We start from the raw sequence: 14,549 nt of genomic DNA on the forward strand, positions 1-14,549 counted from the left end.
AAGGTGATGTCTATCTCACATGTCAGCATCAGACTTCTACCCCACTATGAAAACCACCTACAGTATATCGGAGATACATCTCTGACCACGTGAGTTACACATTTATATTCTAGATGGGGACTTAGTATAGGTACTTAAATTACCCAGCTGGCTTTTGGTGCGTAATCCCACCTATAAGCTCATTTAAAATTAAGGAAGCTCAACATTACCTTTTCCCAGGCCAGAACCGAGGAAAGGAGAAGTGATCATTAGTATCATGTTAAAAGTAAGTGGGCTGCAGCCACTGATAGAATGTCTATGAAGTCATCTCAAATGTTAGGGAAAAGAGAACTATCAGACCATAAGCAAAGGGCACAGATACGTGAGATATGGAGTATGACCGAGAAAAGACAAAAACGACTTTGAGTAAATCCACACAGACACCTCTCCCCCTGGGCTTGGCTACTGTCAATAAAAAGGGGAACATTTTGAAATAATTGGCCTTAAATATGAGTGATTTGATTATAAGTCTGGAAAAGTTTATAACCCTTGTCCCAGTATTTCAAATTTGGGGGTAAAGTGTAAGGAATGACAAAAATGTACCTGCCAGAATATTTATTGTGATTTTATATGTAATAGCGAAAGAAAGGAGGAAAGAAAGAAGCAAACAAACAAACAAGAACACGACACCCAGCAATGAGGACTGGCTTTGAAACTTACGGTCCACGCATCATAGGGAATTATACGGTACAATTGTATGGAATATGAGCATGTCGCTAAACTAAACTACACATACTCAACTAATACTTGAGGACAACAAAAATGTTTTTCTTGGGCCTAAATCTCAAAAAAACTGAAATAACACAATTTACGTTTCGAATCTCAAAGGCTGTTGTAAAAAAGTTAAAATCATACACGTTAATTTTGTCTAAATCTACATGTACGTGTGTGTGTGTGTGTGTGTGTGTGTGTTTAATACAAAATAACCAGAAACAAGAGTAATATCCAGAAATTGGGAAATGGTCAAATAAAATGTATTATAGCAATACAATAGAACATGATGCAGACATTAAAAAGAATAGGTTATATCTACTTTAATTAAACCACAGGGATGTTTATGATGTATTAGCAAGAGATAAAAGTAAGGTACTGAGAAATACGGATAACACAATTTTGCTTTTTAAGAAATTGTAAAAAGAATGCAAAAGTAATTCCTATCCACATGCGTGCATGCATGCGCACACGCGCGCGCGCGCACACACACACACACACACACACAGTTTTTAACAGAGTAAAGAAAGAAAGGGTACACCATATATCGTTAGTATTTACCCGAGGAAGGAACAAACAGGACGCAATGGGGAAGAGAGAGATTAGTAGCTCTCTTTTTATATTTCTTTGCAAAGTTTCTTGGATGTGGTTACTTGTAAAATTCTTAAAAGGGAACTTAATAAACAAAAATGTAAAGTACAAAACGTATAGACAGACACATGCAATCTCTATCTACATAAGGAAAGCTTCTGAACCATACTTTCCGCAGCTCCTCAGACAAATGTTTATAGGCAATATGTGAAATCTGAAGCAATGCCACACTTCACCCTGAGGAAGCCCACACTAATTCTGGACACCTCAAAGCTAGGGAAAAACTTTGCATCTCTAGAAATCCCGGGACAGACTCTACAAGATTCTAGTTGTGCAGACCATCAATTTTGTGACTTTTGGCAAATCCCTTAGCCTCCCCAAGCCTGCCTCAGTGTCCTCCTGTATATAATGGAGGTGTGGAACTAGGGGGACAAAATCCTTCCCTAACACATGATGACTATAAGAAACTTACACAAAAGTCTCCATTTAAGCTATGTCTGTCAAACAGGCTACAGCTGCTCTCAAGAGAAAGGCATCCTAAAACAGACCGGGATCATTTCAGTTACAACTCTGCTTTTTGCTAACCATGGGGACCCAGACTTTGTGTCAGGGTTAGCGTCCCCACTGCAGCTGCTCTCAGAGCCCGGAAAGCCCAGGGTAACACTCTGAGTTGAGAGTGCAGGTGATTCGAGTGAAGAGTTGCTATTATAAACATCAACAAAGGCTTACGCTCGAGTCCCCCAACTATGCTCCATGCCAAACCGTGTAAATATGTCTCCCACATAAAAGAGTTCGATTGCCAAATAAACGTGAGCAATGCTGGGCATGCCAGTTAGATTACTTTTGTCTTCAATAGAAAGGGACTTGGCTTAATTCATAAAGACATTTATCGGCTGGTTGGATGGTTCAATACTGGCATCAAAAACCAGGCGTTTTCTATCGTTTCTATCATTTCAGCCCGCCATGCTCAGAGTGCTGATTGTCTCGTGTCCACAAGATGTGGACACACTCCACACATCACATCCTTGTACAACGGTGTCCAAGAGGGAAGAGAGGGGGCTGGAGCAAAAGCATTTTCTCTTCACTTGTCTCTATTTAGCTAACACTATTTCCCCCAGAAGGCTTCAAAGAATTCTTCCTATATCTTCTTGACTGAGGCGGAGTCCTATATTTACCCCGAAACTAACTACAGGAAGTGGAGATTGGGTTAGACCGATGTTCCCAGCAAGACTATTGCTACCTAAATAAAATCAAGGTTCTGTTACCAAGAAAGAAAAAGGGAGACTGGCTGTTGGGTGAACAATGAACAGTGTCTGCATGTTAAAAATGTTAAAAGTCAAGCTAAAAAATGTTTCTATATTACAGGCCCCCTCAGAGTCTTTAATGCGCTAATGAACACTGAATCTCCAAGAGAGGAGTTAGCATTTCCCAAACATATTTGACCATGAAAACGTTTTTTGGAAGAACATTTATTGAAATCTTCTGGAAGTCTATTATTCCACCGAGTACAGTTTCAGAAATGCTAGTTTAGAAGTGCCTCATCTATAGGGCACTCTATCCTCTTCTTAAATAAATACTTAAATTAAATGGGTTTTGGGGAGGGAATCCAAATAAGGTTTGAGTCACTTCTGCCTACATTCATAGGGATGATTTGTTCCTCACAATTTCTCTTTTCAATACATGGAAACAGACTAAAGAGAAAATACATTTCAAAAAAAAAAAAAAAAACAACCTAGTCTTATCTGATGCAAACCAGAAAAAAGCTGTACATTGAGTTTGGGGACATAATGCAGGAACCATAAACCCCTTCCACCAAAAGGAATCCGGGTAAATGGATTCAAAAAACAACAATAGCTTATAAAAACTCATCACTGTGCTTCCCACTAATCTTAACAAAAAAAAAGAGAGAAGGGAGGGGAAAAACACACACACACACACCAGCAAGAATTTTCACCAATCCTACTGGGTAAAAAAAAACCTCATTGTATTAATATTCTGGCTTGATTTTGAAGCATCCATTAATGATGTTCTTGTTCCCAAACACTTCCCTTACAAATATGCTTACAAACATGCTTCTGACATTTGAAGGCCCTCAATTCTCTGATTTGTTCAATAAGTCTGTCTGATATTTTTGCATTGAACTTGTCCTTTCGCAGGACATTCTTTCCAGAAACAGCCTTTCCAGTCTCTTTCTCAGCTACTCAGTCTCCCTGGAACACTCTGGACCAACTTTCTCTCCCAGTCTCACCTCCTCATTTGAATTTTTTTTTTCCGATGCACCGAGTCTCCCAGAACTCCCGAGAGGTTCCCCATCTGCTCTCTATATGCTCTGCATATATTAGAACATATTGCATGGCTTGTGTGATTCATCACAGACACCTACATACATGCTACGTTCTACTGCAATTGTGATTTTTAAAAAAATTACCAATATAAAGAAAAAGATGAAAACACTGGCCCTTCTATAGCCTTGTAGACTGTCACCCTCTCATCACCTAGAGAAATATACCAGCACAGAGGTGCCATTGTGTAACTGCTCACCTTTTCCATACTGAAAACAATAAATCCCTCAGTATTCATGCAAGTCAGTGAAATGAATGCCATCTGAGAGATTACAGAGATTGTGTGTCAAGGGAATAGATAAATGATACACTGGAGATCTAACAAAGGAGCCAAATGGGAATTCTTGGCTGTTTGTTGTTGTTGAAAAGATTTACACACATGACTTTTCCAGACTCGCTTTAAAAATTACCTCTTACTGAATATCCATTTAAACTGAGGGCCTTAACAAAGGCCTGGAAGGTGCCCTCCGCAACGGGTAGCCCTGGGTATCGTGAAACATTTTCAGCTCTTCTAGGCAAATATCAGGGATGCACAGTCACCTGCCTTGTGCCTGAGGTGGTGATTTTAAACCTCAGTCCTCTGGGTCGCAGTGAGACCTAATAATCGCACATTACTGTAGGTTCCCAATGTCACTGCTTTTCAAACAAACCAAGGAGAAAGCAGGTTTTTAGTCATTACTATTTCTTGAGATAAGAGTTCTCTTGTCTACTGGAATGACAAGGGTCACATGGAAATTAGGAAAGGCCTTAGAAATCTTCCAGGCGCTAATTTTTCCCTTTTTCCCCACATTCTGACAACTCATTAAATAAGAATCATCGTCCTCTGGAAAATGTTTGCTCTTGCTTTCCCAAGGGAAGCGAAAGCAAGCTATCCCATCAGGGTAATGGCAATCCATTGTTCCATCAAACTCTGGTCCTTAAATCTTGAGGTCAATATACAAATTTCAAAACTAACCTCCGTTTAGATTCAGGAACGTGGCAATATGGCTTCTATGGAGTTGAAGTAGCCCTTCCTGCAACATGTCAGGGGGAAAGAGTTGCCTAGCCTTTCCAGTATGTGAGAGACCTGACCAAGGATCTAGGGAAATAGGTATCTTGGCTACAACGGGCTATTGATAATAGGTATGCACACCAAATAGTAACACAATCCTCATCTGCAGCTTTACTTTGCTAATTCTTTTTTTTTTTTTAATTTTTTTTAACGTTTATTTATTTTTGAGACACAGAGAGACAGAGCATGAACAGGAGAGGGTCAGAGAGAGGGGGACACAGAATCCGAAACAGGCTCCAGGCTCTGAGCTGTCAGCACAGAGCCCGACGCAGAGCTCGAACTCACAGACCACCGCGAGATCATGACCTGAGCCGAAGTCGGACGCTTAACCGACTGAGACACCCAGGCGCCCCTTTACTTTGCTAATTCTTATCTGCTAAAGGAAATTGTACTTCTTGGAAACAAAACAATGTTGTTCTGAAATTATAGACATTATGCCAGGCTATGGCCTTCTGGACACGGGTAAGAATGGTTTTTATTAGGTAAACTCTAAAGCAAGTGGCCTAGGGTCAGTGAGCTTGACCATAAATGATGTTTTAACTCTCAAGAGTCGGTGCTTTGAACTGATTATACTGGCTTACTTAATCGATGGTGTTGTAGGGCTAGGATGGACTGGCTGTTAAGAGCCAATTGTTAAATATTCACGAATTGTTGACAGCTCGCAATTTGACACCATGGGAATATTTACACCACGGGAACTGCCGACGTTTTAGACTTGGACTTTTGTTTGCTCCTGCTGAGAGCCAGGTTACCCGTATACCACTGAATGTGGGCTCAAACAGAACGGACCCCAGAACGGAGATAAAGTTCCTTCTTTCCTCAAGAGCAGAACCACAAACCAATTAGCCAATCTGAAAACAAATAAAATCACAGAAATAAAGACTTACATTGCCAACTTCATATAATTCTTCATCCTAAAGAAACTCTCCATAATTTCCTATTCACTACAAGTGACACGTCTAAAAGAACTCAGTGAAAAATTAAATAAAAATAGAAGGACTCAGTGTTTGCTGGCATTGGGGGTAGAACAGGATGACTTTTGCCCACCCCGGGAATAGAGGGTTGGATTTATGAAGAATGTGGAATGTTAAGGCAAAAAAAGAAAAAAAAAACTGTGATGAATAGCAGCATGATAGAGGAGGGATTATTTCTCAAATATTTAGATACAGGTCACAGCATCTGCAGTGATGCTCACTGAAATGTTAATTCAATTCAATTCAACTTGACAAACATTTACAAACAATAAGTGTTTGTTGAATTGAATTGAAGTGTTAACATTTATCCTCCTGTGATATTTCTCTGCAAAAATTAGAAAGTATCCTTAGACTATAAATTAAATTCCACCCTGAGCTGAATGTTAACTTTATAACAAATATGATTATCAAATATTTATATCTAGCCTTCTTTCAAGACACCTGTCAATGAATTCCTTAGCAGCTCAGATGGAATAATGCAGAGATTCTACCACAATTTAGTTGAGAAAATACAAAAGCAAAAAAGGAAATAGAGCTTTCTGAACTTTTAAGTGAACAGAAACTATGAATATTTATGGTAGACGTTTTCATTTTTTTTCACCATTGGGTAGTTATCTCACTAATTCTGATAGAGGTACATTAACCCTACTTCTTTCTTTTTTTAATGTTTATTTATTTTGAGAGAGAGACAGCATGAGCAGAGGAGGGCACAGAGAGAGGGAAAGAGAGAATCCCAAGCAGGCTCCACATTGCCAGTGCAGAGCCTGATGTAGGACTCAAACGCATGGCCATGAGATCATGACCTGAGCTGAAATCAAGAGTCAGACACTTAATTGACTGAGCCACCCAGGTGCCCCTAACCCTACTTCTAATAAAGGCATATCCTTCACCTAGTTTCATCACATATTTTATAGAAGGAATTGACGTCTCTCCAGTGCCAAAGGAGGGCATGACCAGTGAGAGTATCACATTTCACTGGCGACAGCAACGGATTAAGGATGGACATTTGCCTCATTCAGATATAGACAAAACTTCCTTTGGGATTGTTAAGAGAGGAGCACACTCTCCTTTTGACCTTGAACTTGAACCGGGAAGGACACAGATCTTACACTCCTGGCAGCCACCTTCCAACATAGGAATAAACCAACATAAAAGAGAGCAAATCTGAAAGATGGAGAATGATTAAGGTGATATTGTTTAAGCTCCTAGATAGTCATTCCAGAAGTCATCATTACACTAGCTCATAAGGTACATGAGATAATAAATTACCTTTCTTTGTTTATAATATCTTGAAGTATGGTTTCTGTTGCTTACCACCACCAGAGTCCTAAATGATATAATATTTATAGATTTTCAAACTACTTCTTAAACCGTAATCACTAGATTTGCTGACTTCTAACAATCTTCTGAAAGTGCCAAAGCCATCACTTTATCTGTCCTTATAACCAAGCCATTATGAAAGAGTATAAAAGAAATCTCATTTGAAATGGAGTCAGGAAGCCCTGCAGATGGGGCTCTCATGCCCTACAAACTAGACATCAATTGAAGACTTCAACAGGAAAAGGCTACCTTGCGTTTTCCAACAGGAAGAAGCCTATTTTACTACCAAAGCAAATAGGAGGAAGATTTTCTCCTTGTCTAGCAACAGCCCCAGCCAATGAGAAGCCATACTACTCAGCCAATGAGAAACCATCACTTCCTGTCTCCGCCAATGGACCCATGTCCAAAGCAACCCCTCTCAACTTCCCCCGTTCCTCTATATACGCAAACTTCTCCCGTTTGTTCTCCAAACTTGCCTATGTTTTGCCATGGTTTGCATGTCCTGAATTGCAATTCCTCTGTCATTCCCAAATAGGCTATTTTTCTGGTAAAAAACTGGCTGTTTTATTTTCAAGGTCAACACCATGTAACTTTGCCGTTCTTCCTGCTAAAAGGCAGATTGTATTCCCTGACTCTCAACATCGAGTTTGGCCATGTGATTTACTTTGGCCATTGGAATGCCAGTAGATAGGATATAAATGGAACTTTGAAGTCAGCTTGCATAATGGGGCCTTCTTGGCCTTGGGTCATCTCCATCAGATGACACTCTGAACATACTCTGGCTCACCTGTTAATCCAAGGAGGCTGCAAAGCATGTAGGGAGTAGACTGAGACCCTCCACCAACCCCCACAGCCACCATAGTATGAGATAAAGCCACTCCAGCCAACTGCAGATGTATGAGAATAAATAATTGCTGTTTGGGGGCATCTGGATCAGTCGGTTAAGCCTCCGAGTCTTGATTTTGGCTCAGGCCATGATTTCATGGTTTGTGTTCAAGCCCCGCATGGGGATCTGTGCTGATAGGGCGGAGCCTGCATGGGATTCTGTCTCCCTCTCTCTCTGTCCCTCCCCCTGTTGTTCTTTATTTCTCTCTCAAAATAAATAAAAATAAACTTGAAAAAATAGTTGTTTTAAGACACTGATTTTTCAGACAGTTATTGCACAGAGCACCCATACAATCCCAGTATAGAAAGAGGAAACTGATGCCTGGGGGCCTCAGTCAATTAAGCATCCGACTTTGGCTCAGGTCATGATCTCACCCTTCAGGGGTTCAAGCCTCGCATAGGGGTCTGTGCTGACAGCTCGGAGCCTGGAGCCTGTTTCGGATTCTGTGTCTCCCTCTCTTTCTGCCCCTCCCTGTCTCATGCTCTGTCTCTGTGTTTCTCAAAAATAAATAAATGCTAAAAATTAAAAAAAAAAAAAAAAAGAAAGAGGAAACTGTTTTAAATCTCTAAGTGAGACTTCTGGATTTTGCATGTGAAATGTGAGCAAGAAATATGAAGGAGAGATCATCCAAACCAGAGATCACAAACTCCAGTGCCTGTAGTGGTCAAGCAGGTATAAATAACCAAAACTCATATAGCCTGTAGCTTATGCCAGGCACATTCTAAGGGTTTAACATATGTCAATTCATTTAATCATCACAACAACTATTTGAACACATACGACTGTTATCTCCATTTTCGTGGGGCGAACCGAGGCACAGAGAGGTTAAGAAACCTGCCCAGGTCACCTAGTTTGTAAATGGTAGACCTAGGTTTTGAGTCCAGGTTGTCTGCAAAAACACAGAAGGAAGTAGGGGGAATGTGGGTCTCTAGACAGGCATCAACATGTTCAGTGGTTTGTCACCATGTGGGACTGAGAGCATTCAGATCTTTCGAGAGAAGCCAAAAATCCAGATTTTTGACAAATCTCCCTATTTTTAAATATTTTAAGTCTTTAAATGTTTGAGTTTTTTTTTTTTTTTTAACACCAAGAAGATTAAGTCTATGCAGTTGGGGCTCAACCAATCACATTTAAAACTAAATTTGGCTGTGGCCTGCCCATTTGCACCCACTGATCCAAGCTTAGCGAAGAGTCTTGAGTGGCAAATGTCCACCACCTGTCTCTCGAGAGCTTGTCTAATGCCTTTGGAAGTGTCTTCAAGAGCTTTGTCTCTGATGTTATGACGAGACAGGTAACCACAGCACTTCCAGATACCTTTACCTTCTTGCCTCTACTCCAGCCCCACGTTCTCACAGACCTACTGTTCAGGTCTCTCAAGTCACCATGATTTGGGCTTGGTCCTCCCTCTGCCCGCACCATTCTCCTTCCCTTTCTTCACCAGGTCTTAGTTAAATGTCACTTCCTCCAGGAAGCCTCTGCCAAAGCCCCTCAAGAACACTAGGGAAGCCACCTGAATGCTCTTGGAGCACCACATACCTCTCCTTACCGAAAAGTAGGTTCACCTTTATTTGGTCAGGTTTGTCACTTAAAGGTATCTGTTACTAGGCTGGGACCCCAGAGGGCAGGGGTAGGACGGTTTTGTTCACCATTCCTAACACACAGTAGATACTGAAAAAATGGCCATTATATGAAAGAAGAAATGCACAGAAGAAAGACCATGTGTAGATCTCACAAATGTCATTTTCATAGAGTCTTTTTTACAGACATGCATGGGCGCACGCGCACACACACACACACACACACACACACACACGGGCAAGTACCTAGATAAAGCAAGTGCACGATTAACTCTTTCCTCAAGGCCTAATGTTCCCAGGGCCTTCCAAGTCATCCAGAACTTGAATGCATCTGGTCTCCTGCTGCATTGGATAGACTTGTCTCCTGTGTCATAGCTGACATCATAGAATTTATCCTGCTGGAAGAGGTAAGATGCCTTGGCAGAGTAGCATTTCTTGAGAAGGTCCTTTTGAAAAAAGAAAAGAAGAAAAAGAAAGAAAAGAAGGAAGAAAGAAAGAAGAAAGAAAAGACTGTAAGACTGTCAATTTTTAGAATACACTTTATTTCAAAAACACACACCCACAAACAAAACCTGTGTGATATTCTACTACCTTGTGCCAAAAGCATTTGTTCTTGCTCTGTGACCGCCCTGCGTGGGAAGCAGTCTATGTGTGTATTAACTTTGAGACACAGGTTACCTATTTTGTTTGGGAAAAAAAAAACCCTCAGAGTTGAGAATTGCTCAGTCCATCTTCACAATCTCACTGATGATTATGGGAAAGCTTGGCAATGACCAAGTAATCCTACAATATCAAAGTGGGTCAAGTTCTCAAGATGAAAAATATCAGTTGGTAACTCACTCAAAGCTCCATACTGGGAAAAAAATACCTAACATATTGTATATACTTTGTATAATATCATAGGCAAAACAAATAGGCATTTATAGCCTCTTCCTTTAAAGTCATATTCATATTGACAAGGCCAAAAGTGACAACAACCCAGGGATAAAAAACCTGATGAAGGAGCTATGGGAGAGTTCAACGGCAGCCAGCAAGTTATAACTATCACCAATATCAGCTGCAATTGCAAAGGGTTTTGGGGGGTTGGTCCTGCATGGGTTTTATTTTGCAACCAAATTCGATCTGCATTTACTGACTGGTTACTTCTCTTTAAGCAGTGGGTGACAATTTACCCTATTTACTACCATTCTAAATTCTTCGCCCTGACCTCAAATTTGTAGAGTTTAATCCTGGTTACCTTCCAAGTCATCTGGTGTCCACAGAATCCCAGATTTCCTAACCCATCCCTTCACCATGCCCTATGCATCTCTGAGTATCTTCATTCCTACAGAATACTTAGTAAAACCCTCTGCTTCCCCAACATAGCCAAACTACTCAATGTCCTTTGACCACTAGATCATGCCTCATCTGTGTCTTTGCTCCCATCACTTGCTTGACCCTATCTCTATTTTAACATAGTATTTGACACATTCAAAAATACATTCAGCGAATTTACAAGTTCTGAAGTTTACTAACACCGAACATAGTCTTTCCTCTTTATCTAGGTCTGCCCTTCCTTTGGGTCCCATCTCAAGTTATGCTTTCCCTTCAGCTTCTTTTCTGCCCATCCCATTGGACTCACTTCTTCCTTTTATGTTTGCCTCCGGTTGCTGGCTTTGCTCCTGCGGTGCCCCTACTCAATATGCAGTCTGCATATATTCTCTCCTTGTGTGGCCAAGCACGTTCTAGAGGGCAGGAATCATTTCCTATTCATGCCCACATCCACAGAGTTCAACACTGTATTGGGCATAGAAGACCCTCCCTAAGCAATTAGGGTGATGATGCCCCTCCCCATATTCCATATTTCCCTCACATTCCCCTGACACGTAGTATAAACAGAATAAACCCAGATACATGAACTTCTCATTTGGCAGGCACATCTTCTAAATCTTAATAATACAAAAGGATCAATACCGTACAGGAAGCTACAGAGAAACACCCCACTGGTCCTAGAAATGATCTCTTCTGAACAGAGAGTGTATTCGTTTGACTAATCAACTTGGTACATTCCAAACGAAACCATGCATTTGCATGTTACAATGGTAACGTTGTATCGTGTGGCCACTGATCTGGATATAGGTGTTCCATTACCAGAAACCATGATTTTATGTTATGTAAAAAATTATAGACCAACTATAATCAAGAACTCCAAAATTCCCACTCAACCAAAATTGTTGTTATTATCCAAAATAAACAACATAAAATAATAACTAAAAGAATACTAGGAAGTCTTCAGTCTCGCTCTGGTGGATACTGTTGGTAGACACAGAAGAACAGATTGCTCTGATCTGAACATTAAGGTATAAAGGGCCCCTTGCTTTTTATTCTTTACTTTAATTCTCTCAGCAATCCTCAGCTTTGATCACAGCCCTTACCACTGTATCTCCCTACCCTCAAAGGTCAGAAAATTTGATTGTTGTTTCCATAGCAACTGCAGCCTGACCATATATTCCAACATTAAAAGGCCACTGCATACATTTTAAGGACAAAGCACGCACACACACTCTTGTACTTGCATCGTGACTATAAATTTGCTTTCATCAACCATGAAAGACTCCAAGAAATCCCCCAAGCAGATCAACTTTGGACATGTCTTGGGCAAGTTTCAGTGCCTAACACTGGCGACTGGAAGGGAGAGGAAGCCCATCCATTATCAGGAGACAAATTGCATCATCATAGGCAAATGGAGAAGAGAAGAGCCAAAAACATCATAGACCAGAATGAGTGATTGTCCTACAGTCATGACACCATTAATTTCATTGCACTGAAAAATCCTCCTGCCCTGGGAAGGTTTCATAAAGCACAACTGGAGGCTTGGGATTTCCTTTATCGAAAATAAATGAAAACTTTCACCATGAAGTTCCTGCTTTGCATTTTAGTTTATATCCTTGTGTTACAATGGATGCGATGCGTTTAGTTTTAAGATGCACATCTACTAAGGCAAGATGTTTCAGATCTCCAGAGAAAAGAACGTTTTGGAACAAGTAGGGTAAAAGTTAGTGTTTCTGAAAACACTTAATTAGTCATTATTGTGCTGTCAAAGAGAAGCACCCTGTTTATCTTGCTCATCTTTATAATCTTAACGCTAGCAGGACAATAAATACTAGTTCTAGGATTTCCAGAGACACAGAAGCAATGAGAATACCAATTGCTTTATATTGTGATATCATCTCAAACAGTTCTCAGGAATTAGTAGATATTGTACTGGCACTCACACAGTGGGAGGTACAAGAAATGCAACCAAAGTAGTTTAAGCAAAAAGGAAAATTTTTTATAGGCTCATATATTTAAAACTCCAGGCACATATAATCTTCAGGCACAGGTGGATCCAGGATCAAATCTGGAATCTGTCTTTCTCTTCTTATTCTCTTCTGTACTGGTCTCATTCCCTGGCAGAAAGCTGGGAAGAAGCCTGGGAATGGGGGCTTCCAGTAGGACCTGTGAGTGCCCAGGGAGGCTCTGTTGGGAGAGAATGGAGAAGAGACAGCCTCTGCTGGTGATGCCCCTAAAGCAGAGAGGGACTGCTGCCCTCCCCCTCAATCTCAATCTCTTGTCTGAACGTCCCGTTGCCCAAACTTAACAGGAAGCCAATTGGCGAGGGAGCCTGGGAAATGTGATTTGTAGGAGGCACGCCCCTTTCAGAGCAAAGCAGAAGAAGGCTGAAGAATGAATTATACAGTAAAGAGAAACAAGCAAATGACAAGCATGCTGCGTGAGTACAGAAACCACACCTTGCCTTTTCACTGTACAGAACCTAGTACATAATAGTACTGACCAGAGCCAGCATTAATGGAGTTCTTACTATGGGTCAGCCAATGGATATGCATGAACTCATTGATGTCTCAGAACAATCCAATGATGTAAGTTCTATTATTTTTGTCAATGCCACGTACCTGTGACAAAACTCTAATGTGGCGAGGTTCAGTTAATTACCTAAGATCATACAGCTACCAGGTAGTAAGGCTGGATGTCAAACCAAGGCTGCTGGGATTAAGGGCCTGAACGCTGCATCCATTACACTCTAGTCTTTCTACAGTGGGCCCTTAAATACATGTGCAAGAGAGTGCCCCATAAATGTTCATTGAAAGTCCTGAAAGAGGGCACCCGAGTGACCCAGTCAGTTAAGCATCCGACTCTTGGTATTGGCTCAGATCGTGATCTCATGGTGTGGGGTAGAGCCCCGCCCTGGGCTCCACACTGAGTGTGGAGGCTGCTAGGGATTCTCTGTCTCCCTCTGCCCCTCCCCGGTTTGTGCTCTCTCTCGCTCTCTCAAAATAAACAAATAAACTAAAAAAAAAAAAAAAAGTCCTGAAGAGGCTGGTGAAAAGGAAAACGGCCCATCGAGAACACACTGAAATGGAGATCAAAGCAACTATAATCCCATTGCAGACCCTTGCTTTTTTCCCCATAAATATGACTTCTGTCTTACTAATGGTAGTGTCTTGTCTATTCTGGTGTTCATCTAAATACTTGTGACGCTGGTGATGTTTAAGGGCATCACTACAAATACATAATGGATTGACACATTTTTCTTGTCGAGCTGAGTCAAACCATTTTTTATTTCCACAGGCTAGATCAAATGCTGTTGTCTCTTTCCCAGAAGTCAATGACCACAGGGGCCTACTTATGTCCTCACTCCTTGCAATCATGTTTTTCAGCTCAGCCAACGAAAACTATCCCAAATTCTTCCCGTATGGCTCTTTCCATATTCTGTCCCATATCATTATTTACATGTAAGACATCGACTAAATGCCTTAGGAAATCGGCATATTAATAATTTTGTACTAACTAATTCATTATGAAATTATGTACTGAGTACTTGTTGCCTAACAAGCACTATGAGAAGCCTGGGCATACAACCCCATGGAGGTACTAAGCATCTTGGCTAACATTTGTTGACTGGATGTGCAAAACTAAGTTTAGGTTATGAATAGCAGAAAGGTTTGGTTGTAAACTAAAACGTAATGGTGAATTTTAAAAATGATCTCTTCTCATCTTAGCTTTATGGCTTGAGTGAAC

At 40.8% G+C, this 14,549-nt stretch overlaps 1 protein-coding gene across 1 annotated transcript in view; it reads right to left on the reverse strand.

Moving 5' to 3' along the window:
* The window catches only part of GADL1 (glutamate decarboxylase like 1), a 168,255-nt gene that overhangs the window by 64,685 nt on the left and 89,021 nt on the right, over positions 1–14,549 (reverse strand). Inside the window, exon 12 of the mRNA XM_060638452.3 lies at positions 9,738–9,937. Within this exon, the coding sequence (XP_060494435.1) occupies positions 9,738–9,937 (200 nt within the window). The remainder of the gene's footprint in view (positions 1–9,737; positions 9,938–14,549) is intronic.

Source organism: Panthera onca, chromosome C2 (assembly GCF_046562875.1).
Source record: "Panthera onca isolate mPanOnc1 chromosome C2, mPanOnc1 haplotype 2, whole genome shotgun sequence".
Taxonomy (NCBI): Eukaryota; Metazoa; Chordata; class Mammalia; order Carnivora; family Felidae; genus Panthera; species Panthera onca.